The following is a 27,193-nucleotide window of genomic DNA, read 5'->3' on the forward strand; positions in this document are numbered from 1 at the left end:
CGGAAACATGGAAGGTGCCTAAAGAAGCCAGGGTGGCTATCTAAAGAACTTTTAACTGAGTTAAGATTAAAAAAGGATGTGTACAAAAAATGGAAAAGGGGGGAAACCACCAAAGAGGAATTCAAACAAATAGCCAGCATGTGTAGACACAAAGTCAGAAAAGCTAAAGCACAGAATGAACTCAGGCTTGCTAGAGAGGTTAAAAGCAACAAAAAAGGCTTTTATGGGTATGTTCGTAGCAAAAGGAGGAACAAAGAAACAGTGGGGTCACTCAGAGGAGAAGATGGTGAAATGCAAACAGCGGACACAGAAAGGGCTGAACTCCTCAATGCCTTCTTTGCCTCAGTCTTCTCCGATAAAGTAAACAATGCCCGACCTGAAGAATTTGGAGCAAATGATTCAGCAGAGAAAACACAGCCCAGAATAACTAAGGAGACAGTACAAGAATACTTGGCTAGTTTAGATGTGTTCAAGTCTCCAGGGCCAGATGAACTGCATCCAAGAGTATTAAAAGAACCGGCAGATGTGATCTCAGAGCCACTGGCAGTCATCTTTGAGAATTCCTGGAGAACAGGCGAAGTCCCGGCAGACTGGAGGGGGGCAAATGTTGTCCCTATTTTCAAAAAGGGGAAAAGAGAGGACCCAAATAATTACCGCCCAGTCAGTCTGACATCAATACCAGGGAAGATTCTGGAGCAGATCATTAAGCAAACAATCTGTGAGCACCTAGAAAGGAATGCTGTGATCACCAATAGTCAGCATGGATTTCTGAAAAATAAGTCATGTCAGACTAACCTGATCTCATTTTTTGACAGAATTACAAGCCTGGTAGATGAAGGGAACGCAGTGGATGTAGTCTACCTTGATTTCAGCAAGGCATTTGACAAGGTGCCCCATAATATTCTTGTAAAGAAGCTGGTAAAATGCGGTCTTGACTATGCTACCACTCAGTGGATTTGTAACTGGCTGACTGACCGGACCCAAAGGGTGCTCATCAATGGTTCCTCTTCATCCTGGAGAAGAGTGACTAGTGGGGTGCCACAGGGTTCTGTCTTGGGCCCGGTCTTATTCAACATCTTTATCAACGACTTGGATGATGGACTCAAGGGCATCCTGATCAAATTTGCAGATGACACCAAACTGGGAGGGGTGGCTAACACCCCAGAAGACAGGATCACACTTCAAAACGACCTTGACAGATTAGAGAACTGGGCCAAAACAAACAAGATGAATTTTAACAGGGAGAAATGTAAAGTATTGCACTTGGGCAAAAAAAAAATGAGAGGCACAAATACAAGATGGGTGACACCTGGCTTGAGAGCAGTACATGTGAAAAGGATCTAGGAGTCTTGGTTGACCACAAACTTAACATGAGCCAACAGTGTGACGCAGCAGCTAAAAAAGCCAATGCAATTCTGGGCTGCATCAATAGGAGTATAGCATCTAGATCAAGGGAAGTTATAGTGCCACTGTATTCTGCTCTGGTCAGACCTCACCTGGAGTACTGTGTCCAGTTCTGGGCACCACAGTTCAAGAAGGACACTGACAAACTAGAACGTGTACAGAGGAGGGCAACCAAAATGGTCAAAGGCCTGGAAACAATGCCTTATGAGGATCGGCTAAGGGAGCTGGGCATGTTTAGCCTGGAGAAGAGGAGGTTAAGGGGTGATATGATAGCCATGTTCAAATATATAAAAGGATGTCACATAGAGGAGGGAGAAAGGTTGTTTTCTGCTGCTCCAGAGAAGCGGACACGGAGCAATGGATACAAACTACAAGAAAGAAGATTCCACCTAAACATTAGGAAGAACTTCCTGACAGTAAGAGCTGTTCGACAGTGGAATTTGCTGCCAAGGAGTGTGGTGGAGTCTCCTTCTTTGGAGGTCTTTAAGCAGAGGCTTGACAACCATATGTCAGGAGTGCTCTGATGGTGTTTCCTGCTTGGCAGGGGGTTGGACTCGATGACCCTTGTGGTCTCTTCCAACTCTATGATTCTATGATTCTATGATTCTATGGGTCCCGGCTGAATCAATCACTGACGGGTATCTGGTGGAAGAATTCCACGGTTTGTTCCCGGAGAAGCCCAAACTATTAGCTAGATTCTGGGAGGAAGAATTTGGACCCACAGACGACGAAGGGGACTTTGTGGGTTTCCCTGCCTCCGAAGAGGAGGGAGGGGAGGTGTCTGAGGGAGAAGGATCAGACTGGGAGGTTCAACCAGCGGGGAGAAGTCCGAGCGGATGGGAGGCTGGTTTTGAATCCTCAGAAGATGATGACAGTTCCTTCAGGGGATTCCCCGCATCGTCGACCAAGGAGAGAGAGGAGGTTGTACCGGAAAATCGCGCCAGGGGTGGGGTGGGGGTCCTGAGGAGGAGGTGGATGTCAGGGAACTGCCATCAGTGCTGGAGGGAGAGAGCAAAATCCAGAGGGATTCCGGAGAGCGTCCCGGGATTGGGAGAGGCAGCCCATCTTCTGGGGAAGAGAATCAGCGTAGCACCAGTGGAGAAGGGGGGCAGATGGGGGAAGCGGCGAGGCAGTCCCATGACTCCTTGCCGGGGACCAGTGGGGAGAGTAGAGGTCCTCCGCTGCCTACGCCCTCCTTGCGCAGAAGGCTTTCGTGCAGAGAGAGTAGGAGAAGACTAGGCGTCAAAGAGCTTCTTTGCTGGAAGAAGTTTAAGAAACGCCCACTGACGGATTCTGCCAGCGATTGAGACAGCCACGGGTGAGTGGCTGTCCGGACAGAAAAGGTTCACTCAGGCAATCCAGCCAGGTGTGTGCACCGGCTTACGCACGAGCAACCCTTGCAGGCCAGCGGCTGAAGAAGGAGCCAAAAGGGTTTTCTTGTGTGTGTGATTCTTTGTGGCTAATTAGCTGCTCTCCCTGTACAAAGGTCAGAGGGGGCAGGGTTTCTGTTGAGGCAGGTGATTAGCTGTGGGAGGAGCTTATCAGACCTTGCAGGCCAGTTTGATCCGTCTTTTAGATTTAGGGGAGCTAGTCTCAAACGTTTGTTGAGGGAGACCTAGGTTTTTTTGGGGGGAGTTATTAGTCCTGTCTTCACACTTTTTATGATGCAGGACCGCTGTAGCCACCCCCAACGACACTTTCTCAAGATGGAGGGGGAGGGAACAGCTGCAGTCGCCTGCAGTTCCTGCGCAATGCTTGCCATCTTGCCAAAGGTAGCAGGCAGCTTTACATGCAGCAATTGCATGTTGATTGCCCTCCTAAAAGACAAAGTCCAGCAACTGGAGGAACGTGTAGCTACACTCCAAAGAATTAGAGAGCTGGAGCTCTTCTTGGAAGCAGCAGAGCACACCGTCTCCACCAAGGAGGAGACAGGAGACTCCCCTGGGAAGGAGGCTAGTTCACCAACACAGGAGCCCGATATGTGGAGAAACGTGACTCAAAGAAGTAGGAGGCCCAGGGTTCGCTCTGATTGTTTAGAAATACACAATCGCTTTCAGGTCCTCTCCCCTAGCATGGAAGACGAAGAGCAGACTCCATTTGAGGATCTCTCCCTCATTACAGTCGATCAGGTATATGAAGATGAACAGCAAAGTCAGTCCTCAGAGAATGTGCAGGCGACCTTGGAACGGACCGCTCACGGAAGAACCCCAACCAAACCTAAGAGGAGGCGTGTAGTGGTGATAGGGGATTCCCTACTGAGGGGAACAGAAGCAGTGATCTGTGGGCCTGACAAGATGTCTCGGGAAGTGTGCTGTCTCCCCGGGGCTAAGATCCAAGATGTAACTGAACGACTGCCAGGAATCATAAAACCCACTGACAAATACCCCTTCCTCTTGGTTCATGTGGGAACCAATGACACGGCAAGCAATAGCCTCCAGATGATCAAAAGAGACTACGAGGCTCTGGGCAGGAAATTGAAGCAATTAAATGCACAAATCGTCATCTCATCTGTCCTCCCAGTTGAACGACGTGGCCCAGGGAGAGAGGGGAAAATAGTGGAAGTAAACAGCTGGCTTCGCAAATGGTGTAAACAGGAACGGTTTGGATTCTTCGATCACGGACTGCAGTTTCTTGAAGATGGACTTCTGGCAAGCGATGGGCTGCACCTCACAACGGTTGGGAGGAATGTTTTTGCCAAAAAACTCAGAAACCTCATCAGGAGGGCTTTAAACTGACTAATGTGGGGGAGGGAGACAGTGCTCCTGAAGGTAGGAGTCTATCAATTGATGAAGATGATCATCCAAATGTCATAGACCAAATGGAGCAAACAGCAAGCAGACCTAGTGGTGGGAGGAAAAAATCCTTAAATAAGAGACACGGGGGAATGACTAATGGACTTCAATGTCTGTACACTAATGCACAAAGCATGGGAAATAAACAAGATGAGCTTGAGCTCTTGGTACAGCAAACTAAATATGACATAATAGGCATCACTGAAACCTGGTGGGATAAGTCCCACGATTGGAATATAAAAATGGAGGGATACAATCTATTTCAGAGAAACAGACCAGACAAGAAAGGAGGAGGAGTGGCGTTAAATGTCAGGGATGTGTATACCTGTGAAGAGATCCAAGATTTAGAACCTCAAAGCCAAAGTGAGAGCATTTGGGTCAAAATTAAGGGAGAGAAGAATAACAGTGACCTCATTGTGGGAGTTTACTATAGATCCCCAAGCCAAACGGAGGACATAGATGATGCCTTCCTGGAACAGATGGCCAAGCATGCAAAAGGAAGGGAGATAGTAGTAATGGGGGACTTCAATTACCCGGATATTTGTTGGATGTCAAACTCAGCCAAGAGCATAAGGTCAAACAGATTCCTCACTGGCCTTGCAGACAACTTCATTGTCCAGAAAGTGGGAGAAGCAACAAGAGGAACAGCCATTTTAGATCTGGTCCTAACCAATGTTGATGACCTGGTTAATGGGGTAGAAGTGGAAGGATCATTAGGCGCAAGTGATCATGCTCTTCTGAAGTTTACTATACAACGGAAAGGAGCAGCCAAGCATACTAGGACTCAATTTCTTGACTTTAAGAAAGCCGACTTCATAAAACTTAGGGAAGTGCTGGGTGAGATCCCATGGACAGTAATACTAAAAGGAAAGGGAGTTCATGATGGCTGGGAGTTTGTTAAGAGGGAGATAGTAAAAGCACAACTTCAGGCAATACCAATGAGACGGAAACATGGAAGGTGCCTAAAGAAGCCAGGGTGGCTATCTAAAGAACTTTTAACTGAGTTAAGATTAAAAAAGGATGTGTACAAAAAATGGAAAAGGGGGGAAACCACCAAAGAGGAATTCAAACAAATAGCCAGCACGTGTAGACACAAAGTCAGAAAAGCTAAAGCACAGAATGAACTCAGGCTTGCTAGAGAGGTTAAAAGCAACAAAAAAGGCTTTTATGGGTATGTTCGTAGCAAAAGGAAGAACAAAGAAACAGTGGGGTCACTCAGAGGAGAAGATGGTGAAATGCAAACAGGGGACACAGAAAGGGCTGAACTCCTCAATGCCTTCTTTGCCTCAGTCTTCTCCGATAAAGAAAACAATGCCCGACCTGAAGAATTTGGAGCAAATGATTCAGTAGAGAAAACACAGCCCAGAATAACTAAGGAGATGGTACAAGAATACTTGGCTAGTTTAGATGTATTCAAGTCTCCAGGGCCAGATGAACTGCATCCAAGAGTATTAAAAGAACTGGCAGATGTGATCTCAGAACCACTGGCAATCATCTTTGAGAATTCCTGGAGAACAGGCGAAGTCCCAGCAGACTGGAGGAGGGCAAATGTTGTCCCTATTTTCAAAAAGGGGAAAAGAGAGGACCCAAATAATTACTGCCCAGTCAGTCTGACATCAATACCAGGGAAGATTCTGGAGCAGATCATCAAGCAAACAATCTGTGAGCACCTAGAAAGGAATGCTGTGATCACCAATAGTCAGCATGGATTTCTGAAAAATAAGTCATGTCAGACTAACCTGATCTCCTTTTTTGACAGAATTACAAGCCTGGTAGATGAAGGGAACGCAGTGGATGTAGCCTACCTTGATTTCAGCAAGGCATTTGACAAGGTGCCCCATGATATTCTTGTAAAGAAGCTGGCAAAATGCGGTCTTGACTATGCTACCACTCAGTGGATTTGTAACTGGCTGACTGACCGGACCCAAAGGGTGCTCATCAATGGTTCCTCTTCATCCTGGAGAAGAGTGACTAGTGGGGTGCCACAGGGTTCTGTCTTGGGCCCGGTCGTATTCAACATCTTTATCAACGACTTGGATGATGGACTCAAGGGCATCCTGATCAAATTTGCAGATGACACCAAACTGGGAGGGGTGGCTAACACCCCCGAGGACAGGATCACACTTCAAAACGACCTTGACAGATTAGAGAACTGGGCCAAAACAAACAAGATGAATTTTAACAGGGAGAAATGTAAAGTATTGCACTTGGGCAAAAAAAATGAGAGGCACAAATACAAGATGGGGGACACCTGGCTTGAGAGCAATACATGTGAAAAGGATCTAGGAGTCTTGGTTGACCACAAACTTGACATGAGCCAACAGTGTGACGCGGCAGCTAAAAAAGCCAATGCAATTCTGGGCTGCATCAATAGGAGTATAGCATCTAGATCAAGGGAAGTTATAGTGCCACTGTATTCTGCTCTGGTCAGACCTCACCTGGAGTACTGTGTCCAGTTCTGGGCACCACAGTTCAAGAAGGACACTGACAAACTGGAACGTGTCCAGAGGAGGGCAACCAAAATGGTCAAAGGCCTGGAAACGATGCCTTATGAGGAACGGCTAAGGGAGCTGGGCATGTTTAGCCTGGAGAAGAGGAGGTTAAGGTGGGATATGATAGCCATGTTCAAATATATAAAAGGATGTCACATAGAGGAGGGAGAAAGGTTGTTTTCTGCTGCTCCAGAGAAGCGGACACGGAGCAATGGATCCAAACTACAAGAAAGAAGATTCCACCTAAACATTAGGAAGAACTTCCTGACAGTAAGAGCTGTTCGACAGTGGAATTTGCTGCCAAGGAGTGTGGTGGAGTCTCCTTCTTTGGAGGTCTTTAAGCAGAGGCTTGACAACCATATGTCAGGAGTGCTCTGATGGTGTTTCCTGCTTGGCAGGGGGTTGGACTCGATGGCCCTTGTGGTCTCTTCCAACTCTATGATTCTATGATTCTATGAACCCCTAGAACCATTACAAGATCCATCTTAAAAGAAACAGAAGTACCATATTTTTCGCTCTATAGGATGCACCCAACCATAGGGTGTACCTAGTTTTTAGAGGAGGAAAACAAGAAAAAAATATTCTGAATCAAATGTTGCATAAACAACCGGTATATCAGAATCATATTACAGCCATGTAAAGTGAACAGCAATCATCACTGTCATTAACAAATAAAGAGAGACTTTAAGGTTTGAGTACTCTTCTAGTCTTCTGTGAACCCCAAGAACTCATCACTGCTAAAGTCAGAATTTATGAAGCTCAGTTGCTCACTGACATCACTTTCTTCGCTATCTTCATGTAAAATACCATCTTCCTATCCATCCAAAGCATTGCTAATGCCACATTTTTTCCTCTCAATCCTCCTCCTCCCCTCTCTCAGCGAACAGCCTGCCAGCTGCTCGCAAACATTCCCTTTACTTGAATTACAGTCAAGAAACAGCTGAGCAGAGCTTCTCAGCGGCAGGCTTGGGAGGCTTTCCTTCTCCCCACTTTTTTCTCCCCCTCCCCAAGCAGCACAGTCGCCTTTACCAGCCTCCTCCTTTCCATCCCTTTCACCCAAACTCCTCAGGTGACGTCTGCAATTTCTCCCCTTGGCTGCTCCCTCTCCTTTGCCCTCTACCATGACTCTCCACTCACGGCAACCTATGGTACCTCCTCTCCCTTCACCCAGCTTCTTGGTCCCCCTTCTCTCCGTCCTCTTCCTCCCCTCTCTCAGCGAACAGCCTGTCCGCTGCTCCAAACCTTGAGGGGAAAGGGCAGGCTGCTGGCAGAGCAGCACCCCCCACCCCCATTCAGCAGCCCAGGAGCTTGGAGCATGGGCGCACAGCCCTCCTGCTTCTCCAAAGCTTCCCGGGGCTGCAGGGGGAAGCCGAGGCTGCCAGCAGAGGAGCGCGGCTCCCCCCCCCCACCAAAGAGCAGCCCAAGAGAGTGCCGCACTCTGGCAATTTGGCTCCAGGGACCACACATTCGCTCCATAGGACGCACAGACATTTCCCCTTACATTTTAAGAGTGAAAAAGTGTGTCTTATGGAGCGAAAAATATGGTACTTCCGCTCATGGTGACTGCATTGGGGATTTTCCAATATGTGCAGTGCTATGCACTCTGCGTCCCTGCCCCCCCCCCCATTCCATCGGAGCGAGAGGCAGTTATTGGACGATCCGCGAATGAAAGCTCTCCCCTCTCCAACCCGGGGAGGGGGGCTTGCAAGGATAATTACTCCCAGATTATCCTTAGTTAACTGCGCTGCTGGCATCTACTATCATGGGATCCACAGTTTGCCATGGCGGCAGCACCAGAAGTCCCACCAGTAAATGTGTAAATGGTGGGGGAACTGTAGCCAAGCTCCCTGGCTTCCTTCCTAGAGGAGGAAGAGGCGAGCAGCAATCCTCCAGCGCAATCGACCAAAATGCATCCCACGATCCATTAGTCGATCACGATTGATGTGTTGGGCATGCCTGATATATGGCATAGACGTTGTATAAGCCTCATTCTTCTGAGTCTTTGGTAAAGTAAATCATGTTTTCCTAGACTGGGGTCAGCAACCTTTTTCAGCTGTGGGCCGGTCTACCGTCCCTCAGACCATGTGGTGGGCCGGACTATATTTTTTGGGGGGGGAATGAACAAATTCCACTGCCCCACAAATAACCCAGAGATGCATTTTAAATAAAAGCACACATTCTACTCATGTAAAAACACGCTGATTCCCGGACTATCCGCGGGCCGGCTTGAGAAGGCGATTGGGCCGCATCCGGCCCACGGGCCTTAGGTTGCCTACCCCTTTCCTATACTGACCTTCTTGAACTTGGAAGTGTCTCAAAGACCTACATAATTCAGGTCACACAAATTCTCTCAATCACATGACTTTTCTCATAAGAATTGCTGGGCCGTGTCAGTATGTGAGGAGGCTATGGTCTTTGCCAGTGTTGGAAACCGGGATAGAAAAGCTATCCATCACATGGCTCCTAGAACCTAGGTTGCAGGTGCAAAAACAGAATGACTAGTCACCATTTTTTACTCAATTTGATTTTTGTACTGCTTTCTGAACACACTCACATGCTGTTAGTCACATACATGCACATGCACACATGCACCATTGCTTGAACCAATTGAGTTATGCTACTGGCCTAAAGAAATAACTCCCACCACATAGCAGTTCTTCATAAATCACAGTACTTCAATTGTACCAGCTTTACAGATACACACATGCACACACTATATTCCTGCATTGCAGGGGGTTGGACTAGATGACCCTTGGGTCTGGGGCATAGGAAGGGGTGTGTGTGAGATGCGGACCACCCCGGGTGTCATCCTGAAGGGGGGGTGACATTCGGTGCCCCCTGCACCAAGATCGGCCCCCAGGGAGGATGGCGGGGCGTTGCACCCAGCTTCGCCACTGCCTTGGGGTACCTTCCTACTATGATTCTGTGACTACCTAGATTTATTCAAACTACAATGAAAGCTAGTTTTCATACTTGAGATTTTATAATTAAATATGAAAACAGGAATTATCTCAAATACCTGAAAGCCTTTCCTGCAATATAATAATAATTAATAATAATAATAATAATAATAATAATAATAATAATAATAATTTATACCCCACCCATCTGGCTGGCTTTCCCCAGCCATTCTGGGTGGCTTCCAACTAAAGGGGAGGATTGCGGACCACCCTGGGTGTCATCCTGAAGGGGGGTGACATTTGGCGCCCCCCGCACCAAGATTGGCCCCTGGGGAGGATTGTGCAGCCGTGCCGACTCCTCCTTGACCGGGAAGTCAAGGAGGAGGAGGTGAAGGCGGTAATGATTAAATGGGCACAAGACATCGGACGCACCATTATGATGAGTGAATGGGAAACTCTTTGGAAAACTAACATGAATGACAATGCAGTTCAGGTGGTACCTTACACCATCCAAACTCTCCAAGATGTATAAAAATATTTCAGACAAATTTTGGCAGGGTGGAGAAACAAAAGGAGATATGTACCATAAGTGGTGTACATGCCGAAAAATTAAAGAGTTCTGGAACCTCATCTATGATGAGATGAAAAAGATAATTAAATTAACATTTGCAAAGAAGCCAGAAGCATTTCTACTTGGAATTTTAGGCAATGATATCCCCAAAAATATAAGAGAATTTTTTTTATATGCAATAGCCGCTGCCCGGTTATTAATTGCATCGAACTGGAAAGGGGGGAAATTACCAACAGTAAGGGAATGGGATGCGGGTGGCGCTGTGGGTTAAACCACAGAGCCTAGAACTTGCTGATCAGAAGGTCGGCGGTTTGAATCCCCGCGACGCGGTGAGCTCCCGTTGCTCGGTCCCTGCTCCTGCCAACCTAGCAGTTCAAAAGCATGTCAAAGTGCAAGTAGATAAATAGGTACCACTCCGGCGGGAAGGTAAACAGCGTTTCCGTACGCTGCTCTGGTTCGCCAAAAGCGGATTAGTCATGCTGGCCACATGACCCGGAAGCTGTACACCGGCTCCCTCGGCCAGTAGAGCGAGATGAGCGGCGCAACCCCAGAGTCGGTCACGACTGGACCTAATGGTCAGGGGTCCCTTTACCTTTACCTAAGGGAATGGCAGAATAAGTTATTAGACTATGCAGAATTGGCTCAGTTGACAGAGAGATTACAAAACAATCATTCACTCAAAAATGGGATATGTTCAAGAAATACCTGCAAAAATATATAACAGCAACATAACATCTATGGCAGCGTTTGTGTAAATTAAATATTACTAAGCAAGGGAAAACGGTACTACCGTAGTTTTCGCTCCATAACCCACATTATTTTCCTCCTAGATAGTAAGGGGAAATGTCTGTGCATGTTACGGAGCGAATGCTTCCCTCCTCCGTGGCTCGCTTTGAAACAGCAAAGCGGGAGAAGAGCCGCTGAATGGGGAGGAGAGAGGGACAGAGAGCCTGCTTCTTTAAAGGAGCAAAGCGGGAGAGGAGAGGAGTGTAAGCGGCTCCTGTCCGGTTGGCTCCTTTAAAGCAAGCAGGCTCTCTGTCCCTCTCTCCTCCCCACTCAGCTCGCTAAATAGCAGCAAAGTTTTTCAGCTCGGTAAGTGGGGGGAGGGGGGTGAGCCGGGGAGGAGGGAGAGAAGCAGAGCCTGCTTGCTTTAAAGGAGCAAAGCGGGAGAGCGGAGGAGCCTTCTCCCTTATACCCCTCTTCTGCATTATTAGCATCATCCTTCTCCATACACTCCACGCGTGCTCCTTGTCCCTTGAGTGCTTTTCCTTCCCTCCCCACTTAAAACGTGGTTACAAAGCACAGATCCACATGAATCCTCAGGATTTTTGCACTGGGTCACCCCAAATTCACCATCAGATCACATAGCATGTCCATGGCTACAATTTGCACCAAATAAATCACACACCCACTGTTTCCTGGGGCCGCAGTGGTGCAAAAACGTGGTTACAAACATGGATCCACATGGATCCTCAGGATTTTTGCATTGGGCTACCCCAAACTCACCGTCAGATCACATAGAATCATAGAATCATAGAGTTGGAAGAGACCACAAGGGCCATCGAGTCCAACCCCCTGCCAAGCAGGAAACACCATCAGAGCACTCCTGACATATGGTTGTCAAGCCTCTGCTTAAAGACCTCCAAAGAAGGAGACTCCACCACACTCCTTGGCAGCAAATTCCACTGTCGAACAGCTCTTACTGTCAGGAAGTTCTTCCTAATGTTTAGGTGGAATCTTCTTTCTTGTAGTTTGGATCCATTGCTCCGTGTCCGCTTCTCTGGAGCAGCAGAAAACAACCTTTCTCCCTCCTCCATGTGACATCCCTTCATATATTTGAACATGGCTATCATATCACCCCTTAACCTCCTCTTCTCCAGGCTAAACATGCCCAGCTCCCTTAGACGTTCCTCATAAGGCATCGTTTCCAGGCCTTTGACCATTTTGGTTACCCTCCTCTGGACACGTTCCAGTTTGTCAGTGTCCTTCTTGAACTGTGGTGCCCAGAACTGGACACAGTACTCCAGGTGAGGTCTGACCAGAGCAGAATACAGTGGCACTATTACTTCCCTTGATCTAGATGCTATACTCCTATTGATGCAGCCGAGAATTGCATTGGCTTTTTTAGCTGCCACGTCACACTGTTGGCTCATGTCAAGTTTGTGGGGTCAACCAAGACTCCTAGATCCTTTTCACATGTACTGCTCTCAAGCCAGGTGTCCCCCATCTTGTATTTGTGCCTCTCATTTTTTTTGCCCAAGTGCAATACTTTACATTTTTCCCTGTTAAAATTCATCTTGTTTGTTTTTGCCCAGTTCTCTAATCTGTCAAGGTCGTTTTGAAGTGTGATCCTGTCCTCTGGGGTGTTAGCCACCCCTCCCAGTTTGGTGTCATCTGCAAATTTGATCAGGATGCCCTCCAAGTCGTTGATAAAGATGTTGAATAAGACCGGGCCCAAGACAGAACCCTGTGGCACCCCACTAGTCACTCTTCTCCAGGATGAAGAGGAACCATTGATGAGCACCCTTTGGGTCCGGTCAGTCAGCCAGTTACAAATCCACTGAGTGGTAGCATAGTCAAGACCGCATTTTACCAGCTTCTTTACAAGAATATCATGGGGCACCTTGTCAAATGCCTTGCTGAAATCAAGGTAGGCTACATCCACTGCGTTCCCTTCATCTATCAGGCTTGTAATTCTGTCATAAAACGAGATCAGGTTAGTCTGACATGACTTATTTTTCAGAAATCCATGCTGACTATTGGTGATCACAGCATTCCTTTCTAGGTGCTCACAGACTGTTTGCTTAATGATCTGCTCCAGAATCTTCCCTGGTATTGATGTCAGACTGACTGGGCGGTAATTATTTGGGTCCTCTCTTTTCCCCTTTTTGAAAATAGGGACAACATTTGCCCTCCTCCAGTCTGCTGGGACTTCGCCTGTTCTCCAGGAATTCTCAAAGATGATTGCCAGTGGTTCTGAGATCACATCTGCCAGTTCTTTTAATACTCTTGGATGCAGTTCATCTGGCCCTGGAGACTTGAATACATCTAAACTAGCCAAGTATTCTTGTACTATCTCCTTAGTTATTCTGGGCTGTGTTTCCTCTGCTGAATCATTTCCTCCAAATTCTTCAGGTCGGGCATTGTTTTCTTTATCGGAGAAGACTGAGGCAAAGAAGGCATTGAGGAGTTCAGCCCTTTCTGTGTCCCCTGTTTGCATTTCTCCATCTTCTCCTCTGAGTGACCCCACTGTTTCTTTGTTCCTCCTTTTGCTACGAACATACCCATAAAAGCCTTTTTTGTTGCTTTTAACCTCTCTAGCAAGCCTGAGTTCATTCTCTGCCTTAGCTTTTCTGACTTTGTGTCTACATGTGCTGGCTATTTGTTTGAATTCCTCTTTGGTGGTTTCCCCCCTTTTCCATTTTTTGTACACATCCTTTTTTAATCTTAACTCAGTTAGAAGTTCTTTAGATAGCCACCCTGGCTTCTTTAGGCACCTTCCATGTTTCCGTCTCATTGGTATTGCCTGAAGTTGTGCTTTTACTATCTCCCTCTTAACAACTCCCAGCCATCATGAACTCCCTTTCCTTTTAGTATTCCTGTCCATGGGATCTCACCCAGCACTTCCCTAAGTTTTATGAAGTCGGCTTTCTTAAAGTCAAGAAATTGAGTCCTAGTATGCTTGGCTGCTCCTTTCCGCTGTATAGTAAACTTCAGAAGAGCATGATCACTCGCGCCTAATGATCCTTCCACTTCTGCCCCATTAACCAGGTCATCGACATTGGTTAGGACCAGATCTAAAATGGCTGTTCCTCTTGTTGCTTCTCCCACTTTCTGGACAATGAAGTTGTCTGCAAGGCCAGTGAGGAATCTGTTTGAACTTATGCTCTTGGCTGAGTTTGACATCCAACAAATATCCGGGTAATTGAAGTCCCCCATTACTACTATCTCCCTTCCTTTTGCTTGCTTGGCCATCTGTTCCAGGAAGGCTTCATCTATGTCCTCCGTTTGGCTTGGGGATCTATAGTAAACTCCCACAATGAGGTCTCTGTTATTCTTCTCTCCCTTAATTTTGACCCAAATGCTCTCACTTTGGCTTTGAGGTTCTAAATCTTGGATCTCTTCACAGGTATACACATCCCTGACATATAATGCCACTCCTCCTCCTTTCTTGTCTGGTCTGTTTCTCTGAAATAGATTGTATCCCTCCATTATTACATTCCAATCGTGGGACTTATCCCACCAGGTTTCAGTGATGCCTATTATGTCATATTTAGTTTGCTGTACCAAGAGCTCAAGCTCATCTTGTTTATTTCCCATGCTTTGTGCATTAGTGTACAGACATTGAAGTCCATTAATCATTCCCCCGTGTCTCTTATTTAAGGATTTTTTCCTCCCACCACCAGGTCTGCGTGCTGTTTGCTCCATTTGGTCTATGACATTTGGATGATCATCTTCATCAGTTGATAGACTCCTACCTTCAGGAGCACTGTCTCCCTCCCCCACATTAGTCAGTTTAAAGCCCTCCTGATGAGGTTTCTGAGATTTTTGGCAAAAACATTCCTCCCAACCGTTGTGAGGTGCAGCCCATCGCTTGCCAGAAGTCCATCTTCCAGAAACTGCAGTCCGTGATCGAAGAATCCAAACCGTTCCTGTTTACACCATTTGCGAAGCCAGCTGTTCACTTCCACTATTTTTCCCTCTCTCCCTGGGCCACGTCGTTCAACTGGGAGGACAGATGAGATGACAATTTGTGCATTTAATTGCTTCAATTTCCTGCCCAGAGCCTCGTAGTCTCTTTTGATCTTCTGGAGGCTATTGCTTGCCGTGTCATTGGTTCCCACATGAACCAAGAGGAAGGGGTATTTGTCAGTGGGTTTTATGATTCCTTGCTCTCGTTCAGTTACATCTTGGATCTTAGCCCCGGGGAGACAGCACACTTCCCGAGACATCTTGTCAGGCCCACAGATCACTGCTTCTGTTCCCCTCAGTAGGGAATCCCCTATCACCACTACACGCCTCCTCTTAGGTTTGGTCGGGGTTCTTCCATGAGCTGTCCGTTCCAAGGTCGCCTGCACATTCCCTGAGGACTGACTTTGCTGCTCGTCTTCATATACCTGATCGACTGTAATGAGGGAGAGATCCTCAAATGGAGTCTGCTCTTCGTCTTCCATGCTAGGGGAGAGGACCTCAAAACGATTGTGTATTTCTAAACAATCAGAGCGAACCCTGGGCCTCCTACTTCTTTGAGTCACGTTTCTCCATATATCTGGCTCCTGTGTTGGTGAACTAGCCTCCTTCTCAGGGGAGTCCCCTGTCTCCTCCTTGGTGGAGACGGTGTGCTCTGTTGCTTCCAAGAAGAGCTCCAGCTCTCTAATTCTTTGGAGCGTAGCTACACGTTCCTCCAGTTGCTGGACTTTGTCTTTTAGGAGGGCAATCAACATGCAATTGCTGCAGGTAAAGCTGCCTGCAACCTTTGGCAAGATGGCAAACATTGCGCAGGAACCGCAGGCGACTGCAGCTGTTCCCTCCCCCTCCATCTTGAGAATGTGTCGTTGGGCTTGAGACTAGCTTCCCTAAATCTAAAAGATGGTTCAAGATGGTCCACAAGAATCACACACACAAGAAAACCCTTTTGGATCCTTCTTCAGCCGCTGCCCTGCAAACTCTGATAAGCTCCTCCCACAGCTAATCACCTGCCTCAACAGAAACCCTGCCCCCTCTGACCTTTGCACAGGGAGAGCAGCTAATCAGCCACAAAGAATCACACACACAAGAAAACCCTTTTGGCTCCTTCTTCAGCCGCTGCCCTGCAAGGTCTGTGGCCACAGCATGAACCACAAAAATCATACATCCTCTGTTTCGTTTAGAATATATTTTTTTTCTTGTTTTCCTACTCTAAAAACTATGTGCGTGTTATGGTCGGGTGCGTGTTATCGAGCGAAAAATACGGTATATGTTATAAGAAAGTAGTAGAAACTATAGTAAGAGTAAGGTAAGAAGTATAAGTACATTCAGTGTCGTAAATGTAACTTGCATCGGGAAATGATAGGAAGTCTGGGTTTGTTTGTTTTTTAATAACTTTTATTCAAAATTAAAACAAAACATATTATCCAGAAACATATCATCCTTATTCCCCCCCATTTTTCTCCCTCCCCTACCTCCCCCCACAGAACTCACCCACCCCCACCCCCGACTTCCCTCAGTTCCAGTCTTTGATTTCTCTAAAAATGCTGTTTTCTGCATGTTACACAGTTGTATAAATCCTCAAACTATTTAGCTGATTATTATCAACAAAAAGTTTGTGAATGTTTATTCAAAACCAGCCAAGGAGTCCAGTTCGCTTTGTTGTGTATTCACATACTTTGTAGAGGGTTCCCATTCATCTTTAATGTCACAGTTATCCTTGTCCCGTAGCTTGTATGTCAGTTTGGCCAGTTCTGCCTAGTCCATCCATTTTTCTGGCCATGATTCCTTAGTTGGGGTTTCTTCAGTCTTCCATCCTTGTGCTATTAGAACTCTTCCTGCCGTTGTCGCATACATGAAGATGTTTTTCAACTTTTTTGGCAGGTCTTTCCCTACAATCAACAAAAATGCCTCGGGTTTTTAAACAAATGTTAAATGGAACATTTTCTTCAATTCGTTGTATATCATTTCCCAAATTTTTTTAATTACCTTACAATCCCACCACATATGATAAAATGTCCCCTCCTTTTCCTTACACTTCCAACATATATTTGAACAAGTTTTGTACATTTCCCCTAACTGCACTGGTGTTGTGTACCATCTGTACATCATCTTCATGTAATTCTCCTTCAATAGGGAACAGACTGTAAATTTTAAGTCAGTTTTCCATAATTTTTCCCAATCTTCCATCATAATGTTGTGACCTACATCTTGTGCCCATTTTATCATAACTGATTTTACCTCTTCATCTTTCGTCTCCCATTCTAATAGTATGCTGTATGCGGCCTTCAGTAGTTTCATTTTCCTTCAATCACTTCTGTTTGAAACCTAGATCTAGTATAACTAAATCCTTGCTGTCTTTATGTGTTTCATATAGTTGTCGATAATGCAACCAACTCTGAAAGTGGTCTTTGATCTCATCATAATCTCTTAATTTCCATTTTCCATCATGTTCCTTTAATAAATCAGCATATGTGAGCCATTTTCCTTTCTTTCCAAGTGGTTTGAGCAGTAATGCTTCATGTGGTGAAAGCCACCATGGGGTCTTTTGTTCCAATAAGTCTTTGTATCTCTCCCATACTCTCATTAGTGATTTCCTGATTATATGGTTGTAAAATCTTCTATGAACCTTCCCTTTCCCGTACCATAAGTATGCATGCCAGCCGAATCTGTTGTCATGTCCAATATTATCCAATTTTTGGGGTGATTGATAATCCCATCCCTGCTGCACCAACGCCAGGTTGGAATTCACAGAATGTGAGAGCCAGGATGGCCATAATTCTGTGTATCTCAGATGATCAACTTGTGCATATTCAGGATTTGCAATATGCGTGTGAGATTTGGCCAACGCTGCGTAGAATACATCAAAGAGATGCTGGTTCTTCAGCGTTGCTGCATTTTGAAAAGCTGACCAATCTAAGGCTAGCGCCTGGTGGAGATGTGCAAGCGCATCTGACAGAGATGATATTCTTACGCCAGCAGATGGTGCAACGCAATTTCCCTCTTCAGGAAGAGATATTCTGCTTCATGATTATTAACAGCCTTAATCGGACTTATAAAACAGTTGCAAGTCAACTTGGTTCTCTACCTGCCGCCGATCTTACGGTGGAGAGGATTTGTTCAGTGGTTCTGAATGAGAGAGACAGACTTGCTGCAATAGATGTCAAAGACGGGGAGAGAAGCTCGGAGTTCTGACACCCCCACTGCTACTGCTAGTGAAGAACAGGCTGTTGCTTTGAACGTTGTCCGTTGTTACAATTGTGGACAGACTGGGCATCTTCAGCGGAATTGTAAGAAGCCACGTCAACAGAAAGGAGCTAAGGGGAGCTCTGCAAAGCCTGAGGCGTCAGGCAAAAGTCGTACCAAGTCCCAGATGAAACCTGCAAATGCATTGCTGTCAACAAAAGCCGAATTTTCAACGGAGAATGCTTTTGTTCTTGACACGGGTTGCACGCAACACATGACGTCACGCCGATAACTGTTTTCAACATTTAAGAAGCAAAGCTTCACTGTGAAACAGGCCAATGGCCAGGAGATCCAAGCGATCGGGTTTGGAACTGTGTATCTTGAAAGTCTGAATTTGACTATTAACAATGTCTATTTGGTTCCTGATTTGAAGTTCAATCTGCTGAGTGTTTCGCAGATCACAAAGAAAAGACTGGTCTTGTCCTATGATAGAGAAAGCTGAAAATCTTCAAAGATGGAGAGCTGTATCTTTCTGCCAGAGAGAAAGATGGACTGTATTTGTTGACTTTTGATCAAAGTGATTGCATAAATTGTAATGCATCTGAGTCTAACATGATTTCTCTTGCAGGTGTGAAGAAAAACATCCAGAAGACGACAAAAGTAACCAAAGCTTTTCAGCGAGTGTATGCTGATGTGATTGGTCCTCTAGCACCATCTAGAGGCAGTGCAAGATATTATCTTGCGTGTGTGGATTATTTCTCTCATTATGTGTGGATATACATATTGCACAAACCACAAGAAGCCTTAGAAAGGTTTAAAGAGTTTTGTGACAAGGTTAAGAATGTTCATGATGCTAACATTGATTGTCTTTTCACAGATGAAAAGCCAGTTTTTCTTTTACAGGATTTTCAGGATTTCCTGGATAAGCGAGGCATAAGGCACAAGACTGCTGTTTCTGCAGGAGCATGGAACAAAAGTGTCTGTGTGCAAGTGAACAAAGAATTGCAAAATGGGATGAAGGCACAATTGCTGAGTTCACATTTGCCACATGAGTATTGGGCTGAATCTTTATTGTGTTTTTGTTACACTTGGTTGAGAAAGGTTTCAAAAGGTTTGGGAAGTTCTCCTTTTGAAAAGCTATTTCATAGAAAACCTTCTGTTGCCCATTTTAAGGTTTTGGTCTCATGTGAAATCTGATGCTCCAGATGCTAGAGGCATTTTTGTGGGTTATGAAATAGGTCTCTACAGAATAATTTTGTCCGAATCTGGTCTGGTGATTCTCACAAAATTTCTAGAGAGTTCTTCTGAACAGGAGAGAGAGAGTAATTGTTCACACATTTCCCACTGAGGACAATTCAGATGATGATGATGATTTTACTGATTACAGTGGTACTGAGAGTAACAGTGATAGCTCGAAGAGCTCAGTTGACACAGTCATTGAGAGGAAATCTCACACAATGGCTAGACCTTCACAGGTGAAGGATGAACCACTGTTTACTATCGGAACTGGTTCTCCAAAGAATCCTGAGACTGAACCAGTGAGCAGAGAGGATCAGCACCTTATACGCAGGTCTGAGAGAGTTACAAAGGGTGTACCACCCAAGAGGTATTCAGAAGAGTTTGCTAACTCAGCTGTAGCATGTGTTACTATTGTTGACAACTCAAGACAGGTTAAAGGTGTGTCTAAGTCAGAGACAAAGACACAACAGGGAGTTGCTAAGCGTAACACTACATTCCCTAGCCAAGGAAATGCAGATGCACTCATTCCTTGGAAGTCAGACAACCAGAGAGGTACACTGGGGAAACCAGTGGCGGGTAGTTCCAAGGGTGGAACTGAAACAACAGGGGATTGTTATATGTATAACAACTGTTTGTTTTCTTCTCTGGATCAAGCTTTGCTCGCAGCGCACATTGATTTATATGGGGGAGTATGTTACGATATAGAAGCAATGCAGCTGCGAGCTGCTAGCTTGAAAACATCACATGATGTTGGGACTGTCCGTGGGAAACAGAGGGACAGTCAAATTCACAGTGCGAAGCACCGGAATTTGCTCAGAGTGTAATATGAGCTGTACAGGAAGTACAGGAGGTGTTTGTCTCTCGACTGCTGGAGTTTGAAGAGAGCAGTCATGTTTTTTGTAACGCTGCAAAGACAGAAATAAAGGCATGTAAATACGTTTCTGTCTATCTCTTTCCCCTGCCGGGGGGGCAACAAAGAGGGGGGCTGTTCTCACACTGAGAAGGATCACCTATCGTGACCTCTGCCTGGATCTTGCTGAGGAATGCAGACAGGGAGGTCAACAGGAGATCAAGCCGGGTGCCTGGAGAGTTGCCAGTTACTACTTATATAGGCTTGAATCCCGACAGTTTTATGGTCTAACTGCGCCTTTAAATTGTTTTATTGGCTTTTACCTCTAATTAGGAAGGTCTGCTGCTTCTGGTGACGGATCGTAGCTTCAGCAGGAGGTTGCGTTGTTGCCTGGAGCGTTCTCAAGCCTCTTCCCCTTTCCTCCCGTGTGCTAAACAGCAGCCGGGGGGGGGGAGAATTCTTGCTCTGCAGGAACCCTTGGGTCCCCACACTCCTGTGGGGTTTTTTTGGGGGGTGCGCTGAGCTCTGGCGCTGCCCTCAAAGCCTCTCCGCCGGCTCCGTGTCACAGACGACACTCAGCACACCGACATTTTCCTCTGCAGCAGCCGGAACTGAAGTCTGTTTTCATATAATTTAGTTTATTGGATTTTTTACTGTTTTATTTAGTTAGAAATTATAAGAAAAGAGTATGTACAAATACAAGTTTAAATCAATATTTAATGGTATAACTATTTAAGGCTGTACATGTACCTAAGATCGTGTATGGATGTAAATTAATTAAAAAAAGAGAGAGATCGGCCCTTGGGGAGGATTGCGGCACCAGCAAACTATTAAAATACAATAGTCTTTCAGATATTAAAAGCTTCCCTAAACAGGGCTGCCTTCAGATGTCTTCTAAAAGTCTGGTAGTTGTTTTTCTCTTTGACATCTGATGGGAGGGCATTCCACAGGGCGGGCACCACTACCGAGAAGGCCCTCTGCCTGGTTCCCTGTAACTTGGCTTCTTGCAGTGAGGGAACCACCAGAAGGCCCTCTGGGCTGGACCTCAGTGTCTGGGCTGAACAATGGCTTTGACAGGGGCGCCAGTCATATCAGCCGAAAAATCCCCCAGACCTGTTTGGAATCCCACTGGATCCATCAGCCTCCGAGGGCGGACCTTCCTAATAGATCCCCCTCTGCGGAGGGGGAAAGGTGCTGACATCCTAAATCTCAACAGGAGGTGATCTGACCACGACAAGGGACTGATGTCAATGTCTCCCACCTTCAAATCACCCTCTTCCTGTCCAGTCCAGAAAACAAGGTCCAGAGTGTGGCCTGCCTTGTGTGTTGGGCCAGTGACATGTTGGCAGCCATGAAGTCCTGAGCCGCCCCAGAGCCAGCTGTCTCAACATGGATGTTGAAGTCTCCCAGAACCAGTAGTCTGGGAGTCCCCAACACTGCCTCCAAGACCAACTCTGTCATCTCAGGCAGGGAGACTGCTGGGCAGTGAGGTGGGTGGTAAACTAGCAGAATCCCTAATCTGTCCTGATTGCCCAACGCCAGGAACACTCTAGGTCCCCCCCCCCCAACTGGACAGAGAGCCTGGAGATAGAGAATCTCTATGTTGTTGTTGTTTAGTTGTTTAGTTGTGTCCGACTCTTTGTGACCCCCATGGACCAGAGCACACCAGGCACTCCTGTCTTCCACTGCCTCCCACAGTTTGGTCAGACTCATGTTTGTAGCTTCGAGAACACTGTCTAACCATCTCGTCCTCTGTCATCCCCTTCTCCTTGTGCCCTCCATCTTTCCCAACATCAGGGTCTTTTCCAGGGAGTCTTCTCTTCTCATGAGGTGGCCAAAGTATTGGAGCCTCAGCTTCACGATCTGTCCTTCCAGTGAGCACTCAGGGCTGATTTCCTTCAGAATGAAGAATAGGTTTGATCTTCTTGCAGTCCATGGGACTCTCAAGAGTCTCCTCCAGCACCATAATTCAAAAGCATCAATTCTGTGGTGATCAGCCTTCTTTATGGTCCAGCTCTCACTTCCATACATCACTACTGGGAAAACCATGGCTTTAACTATACGGACCTTTGTTGGCAAGGTGATGTCTCTGCTTTTTAAGATGCTGTCTAGGTTTGCCATCGCCTTTCTCCCAAGGAGCAGGGGTCTTTTAATTTCATGACTGCTGTCACCATCTGCAGTGATCATGGAGCCCAAGAAAGTGAAATCTCTCACTGCCTCCATTTCTTCCCCTTCTATTTGCCAGGAGGTGATGGGCCCAGTGGCCATGATCTTCGTTTTTTTGATGTTGAGCTTCAGACCATATTTTGTGCTCTCCTCTTTCACCCTCATAAAAACGTTCTTTAAGTCCTCCTCACTTTCTGCCATCAAGGTTGTGTCATCTGCGTATCTGATGTTGTTGGGGAAAAAAACAATTTAAAAGGCTATCGAAACAGTTTAAAAACAGTTTTTTTTTAAAAAAAGAGGTCCTCTCTGCTGAGCAGCAGTCCTCATGGGCCTGTCAGGCCCCGCTCTAAGCCAGGTGGAGAGAGGCAGGAATGGGGCCCTCAGGCACTCAGCAGAGGAGTCCTCTGGTTGAAACCCACATATCGCCCAGCCCTACTATTGCATATCTCTGTCCAGGTGCTAAGTACTTTTATGCTGCTTTACAAATGTGTCCACCACCTAGTTGATTTGTGCAGTATTTTTGCCTGTAAAATTAATATGAAGAAAGTAGTGGGGGTTATTGGGAATGTTTGATGTTTTTTTTTTTTTAATTTTTTTTTTCCAATGCAAAATCATAACAAGAATTACAAACATTGAATCCAAAATTACTATACAAACAAACAAAACGGAACATACAAAAAAACCCCCCAAAAAACAGAAAAAAGGGGAACAAAACAGAATCAAACGAAAACGAAAAAGCACACATTTACAGGAAAACAAAACATATCACTACGTACATTTACACATATTGACTTCCTTCCTTTGTTCTAAAACCTCAGTAAATTTACTCTTACTGTATTGTTGTGTCTGGTTAAATTACTTTCATCTTTATACTTTTTTTATATATATACACCATTTTCCCCCCCCTTTAACCCTGTAAAGCATCATTCATTACATACCAATATACTTACTCCAGAACAATGTTTTTTCATATACTCTTTTGCACAACCCCATTCTTTTAATAATTTCTGGTCCGATTGTCCCCTTATAAATGCTGTGAGTCTTGCCAGATTTATGTATTCACAAAATTTAATTTGCCATTCTTTCACTGATGGAATTTTCCTCCCTTTCCAGTTTTTTGCTATAAGCATCCTGGCAGCTGTTGTTGCATAAAGGAACACTTTCCTTTGATTTTCGGGAATATCGTTTGTAATTAAGCCTAAAAGGAATGCCTCTGGTTTTTTACTGAAAGATATTTTAAACATCGTTTTGAGTTCTTCGTAAATTTCGTTCCAGAATTGTTTAATAGGTCGGCATTCCCACCACATGTGAAACATTGTTCCTATTTCTTTTTTACATCTCCAACAGGTATTCGAATTTAATTTATAAATTTTAGCCAATTTTACCGGAGTTAAGTACCATTGGTACACCATTTTCATAAAGTTTTCTCTTATTATGTAACATGCCGTGAACTTAATATCATGTTTCCATAATTTCTCCCATTGTTCTAGCCGGATCACGTATCCTATATCGCATGCCCATTTGATCATAACTTCTTTTACTTCTTCATCCTTTAATTCCCATTCTAATAAGAAATTATACATTTTGGATATATTTTTTTTTGAGTTTTGTAATAATACTTTTTGTAATTTTGATTCATCTTTTTCAAATCCTATTGTTTTATCCTGATTGAATATTTGTGCAATTTGGTGATATTGAAACCATGTAGTACAGTATTGGGTCACCTCTTCATATGGTCTTAATTTTAGTTGGCCCTGTTCTTCCTTTAGGAGCTGCTGGTATGTCGCCATTTTTCCTATAGTATTTTTCTTTTTAACAGATGTTACTTCTAACGGTGAGACCCACCATGGGGTTTTCGGTTCTAACAACCTTCTATATCTCACCCAGACCTTGTATAATGCATTTCTAATTACGTGGTTTAGGAATTCTTTATGTACTGCCACTTTGTTATAAATTAAATAGGCATGCCAACCATATCTGTTGTTCCATCCCTCCCAATCCAAAATGTCACTGTTATCCAATTTGATCCAATCCTTGATCCAAGTAAAGCATGCCGCATCATGATATAGTCTCAGGTCTGGGAGTCCAAAACCTCCCCTCTCTTTTGTGTCAGTTAGTAATTTATATTTGATCCGTGGCTTTTTGCCTTGCCATATAAACTTTGTTAGGTCCGTTTTCCATTTTTTAAAACAATCATCTTTACCTATTATGGGAATCATTTGAAAAAGGAACAAGAGTTTTGGTAAAATATTCATTTTAATAGCCGAAATTCTACCCCAGAGTGTTAAATTCAGTCTTGTCCAAGTTTCCATTTCTCTTTTTGTTTCTTCCCAGTTTTTTTTATAATTATCTTCAAACAAATTTATATTTTTCATTGTTATTTGTATTCCTAGATATTTCACTTTTTTTACAATTTGTAATCCAAATTTTTCTACCAGTTCCTTTTTCTCTTGATCTCCCATGTTTTTTACCATTAGTTTCGTTTTTTCTTTATTCAAGGCAAAACCTGAGACCCTTCCAAAATTTTCCATTTTTTCTAGAGCCTTTGCTATGCTTTCCTTTGGGTTTTCCACCATTAAGACTAAATCATCTGCAAATGCCCTTATTTTGTATATTTTCTCTCCTAGGGAAATTCCATTTATTTCTTGATCCAGTCTGATTTCTTGATTTAATATTTCCAAAACCAAAATAAATAATAACGGTGAAAGTGGGCACCCTTGTCTGGTGCCCTTCTGTATTTTAAAATAATCAGTTGTGTCATTATTTATTATTATATTTGCTTCTTGTTGTTCATAAATTGCTTTTAGCCCTCTTGTAATTTGGTCCCCCATGTCCATCTGGTCTAATAATGTTTTTAGAAAATTCCATGATACTTGGTCAAACGCCTTTTCCGCGTCCACAAAAACAAAGGCTACCTTCTTACTCGGTTTCATGTCTAAATACTCGATCATATCAATCACTGTTCTTATGTTATCACTCATTTTCCTGCCCGGCAAGAACCCTGCCTGCTCTTTATTTATGCAATCCTGCAAAACTGTCTTTAATCTTGTTGCCAATATTTGTGCGTAGATCTTATAATCATTATTTAGTAATGATATTGGTCTGTAATTGGTTATAAACTCTTTATTTCGTCCTTGTTTTGGGATTACTACTATGTGAGCCTGTTTCCAGGTGTTGGGAATCTTCCCGTCTTCTAGTATTCTATTTAAGAGTGTTTTCATAGGTGATAATAATGGTTCCTCTAATTTTTTGTAATGTATTGCAGTAAGACCATCTGGACCTGGTGATTTTCCCAGTTTCATCTTAATTATCGCTTGATGAAGCTCTGTCGTGGTTATTGGGGAGTTTAGATCTTGAATCTTTTCTTTCTTAATTTTAGGTATATCCTTTCCATATAAATACTTTTTTATTTCATCCTCTGTCTCATTTCCTGCTTTATATAGCTTGTTATAATATTTTATAAAGCACTTTTTAACTTCTTCAGGATTATCTAAAGTTCTCCCTTCTTCCACTATTTTATCAATCAGTTTTTCCTTTTGTCTTTTTTTCAATTGCCAGGCTAGCATCTTTCCGGGTTTATTTGCAAATTCGAACGACCTTTGTTTCATCCATTTAATATTATCCTCAATTTCACTATTTAATATTGCTGAAGCCTGGGTTTGTAATATTTTTAGTTTTTGGTTTATTAGTTCATTTTTTGGTTGTTTTATTAATAATTTTTCATTTATTCCTATTTCTTTCCTTATTTGTTCTAGTTTTTGCTCTCTGATTCTTTTCCTTATTGCACTTTGTTGTATGTAAAAGCCTCTTATGAAAGCTTTACTTGCATCCCATATTGTCCGGATGTCTGTATCCTGTTCTTTATTTAATTCAAAAAATTCTTTCATTAGTTCTTGCGCTTTTTTCACAATCTTTTCGTCATTTAATATTCTTTCATTAAGTCTCCATCTTTTGTTAGTTTTCTTGTAATCCTTTAATTCTAATGTGAATGTTTGATGTTTTATTGTGTTCTTTATCTGCAGGAAGCTGCCTAGAGTGGCTGGGGAAACCGAGTCAGATGGGCAGAGTACAAATAATAAAATTATGATTACTATTATTTGGTTACAAAGAACAGGAAGTAAGTGACATAGGGTGGCGTTACTAGAAAGTTTCTGTGATTAAGCCAAGAGTAAATGCAAACATGGGAAAAGTGAAAGTGAAAATTTCGCTAGCCTTTATCTGCTTTAATGTGTATTTGAGGTAAATATTTATATTTTATTAGAGAGAAATTTTGAATTGTCTTAAAACAAGCCTATCCAAGAAGCGGAGAACAGTTTGCGTATTAAGGATCCATAGCTAAAGCTGAAGTTTGCGCATCCCATTTCTTGTGTTCTTGTGGAATTTATTTATCACTTCAAATTTCTAAACTGCTTCTCCTCTCCAAAAGGAAACTGGGGAACTAACAACCATCAAACTGCTACATGTAAAAACCTGGAAGACATCAACTGAACCACAGGAAGCTATAGCTGTTAATGCATTCACACTAAAACTTCCTAAACTGCATTCCAAAGGCCTTGAGAAATAATAATAAAAAGTGTTAACAATCTTCCTGGGTGCAACTATAGTATGAGACTGCCCAATTTCCCCTGGGAACATAGGAGGGTTGTGCATATATTATCTTCAAGCATTGGCAGATTCCTTGTTCATTTTCTCGGTAGTGGTACCCGCCCTGTGGAATGCCCTCCCACAAGATGTCAACGAAAAAAACAACTACCAGACTTTTAGAAGACATCTGAAGGCAGCCCTCTTTAGGGAAGCTTTTGATGTTTAACAGACCACTGTATTTTAATACTTTGTTGGAAGCCGCCCAGAGTGGCTGGGGAAACCCAGCCAGATGGGCGGGGTATAAATAATAAATTATTATTATT

At 44.2% G+C, this 27,193-nt stretch overlaps 2 protein-coding genes across 2 annotated transcripts in view; one reads left to right on the plus strand and one right to left on the minus strand.

Annotated features, from left to right (window-relative positions):
* Window positions 1-15,938, minus strand: part of LOC310668848 (uncharacterized protein) — a 111,547-nt gene extending 95,609 nt beyond the window's left edge. Inside the window, exons 1-2 of the mRNA XM_083422198.1 lie at window positions 15,815-15,938; window positions 14,638-15,626 (exon numbers count right to left, since the gene is read on the minus strand). Coding sequence (XP_083278324.1) covers window positions 14,671-15,603 — 933 coding nt within the window. The 5' untranslated portion in view covers window positions 15,604-15,626; window positions 15,815-15,938 and the 3' untranslated portion in view covers window positions 14,638-14,670. The remainder of the gene's footprint in view (window positions 1-14,637; window positions 15,627-15,814) is intronic.
* The window catches only part of LOC310668789 (putative helicase senataxin), a gene marked incomplete at its 3' end in the record, with an annotated part of 486,105 nt that overhangs the window by 367,148 nt on the left and 91,764 nt on the right, over window positions 1-27,193 (plus strand). The window lies entirely within an intron of this gene.

The sequence above is a fragment of the Podarcis tiliguerta genome (assembly GCF_965153285.1).
Source record: "Podarcis tiliguerta genome assembly, chromosome: W".
NCBI classification, from domain to species: domain Eukaryota; kingdom Metazoa; phylum Chordata; class Lepidosauria; order Squamata; family Lacertidae; genus Podarcis; species Podarcis tiliguerta.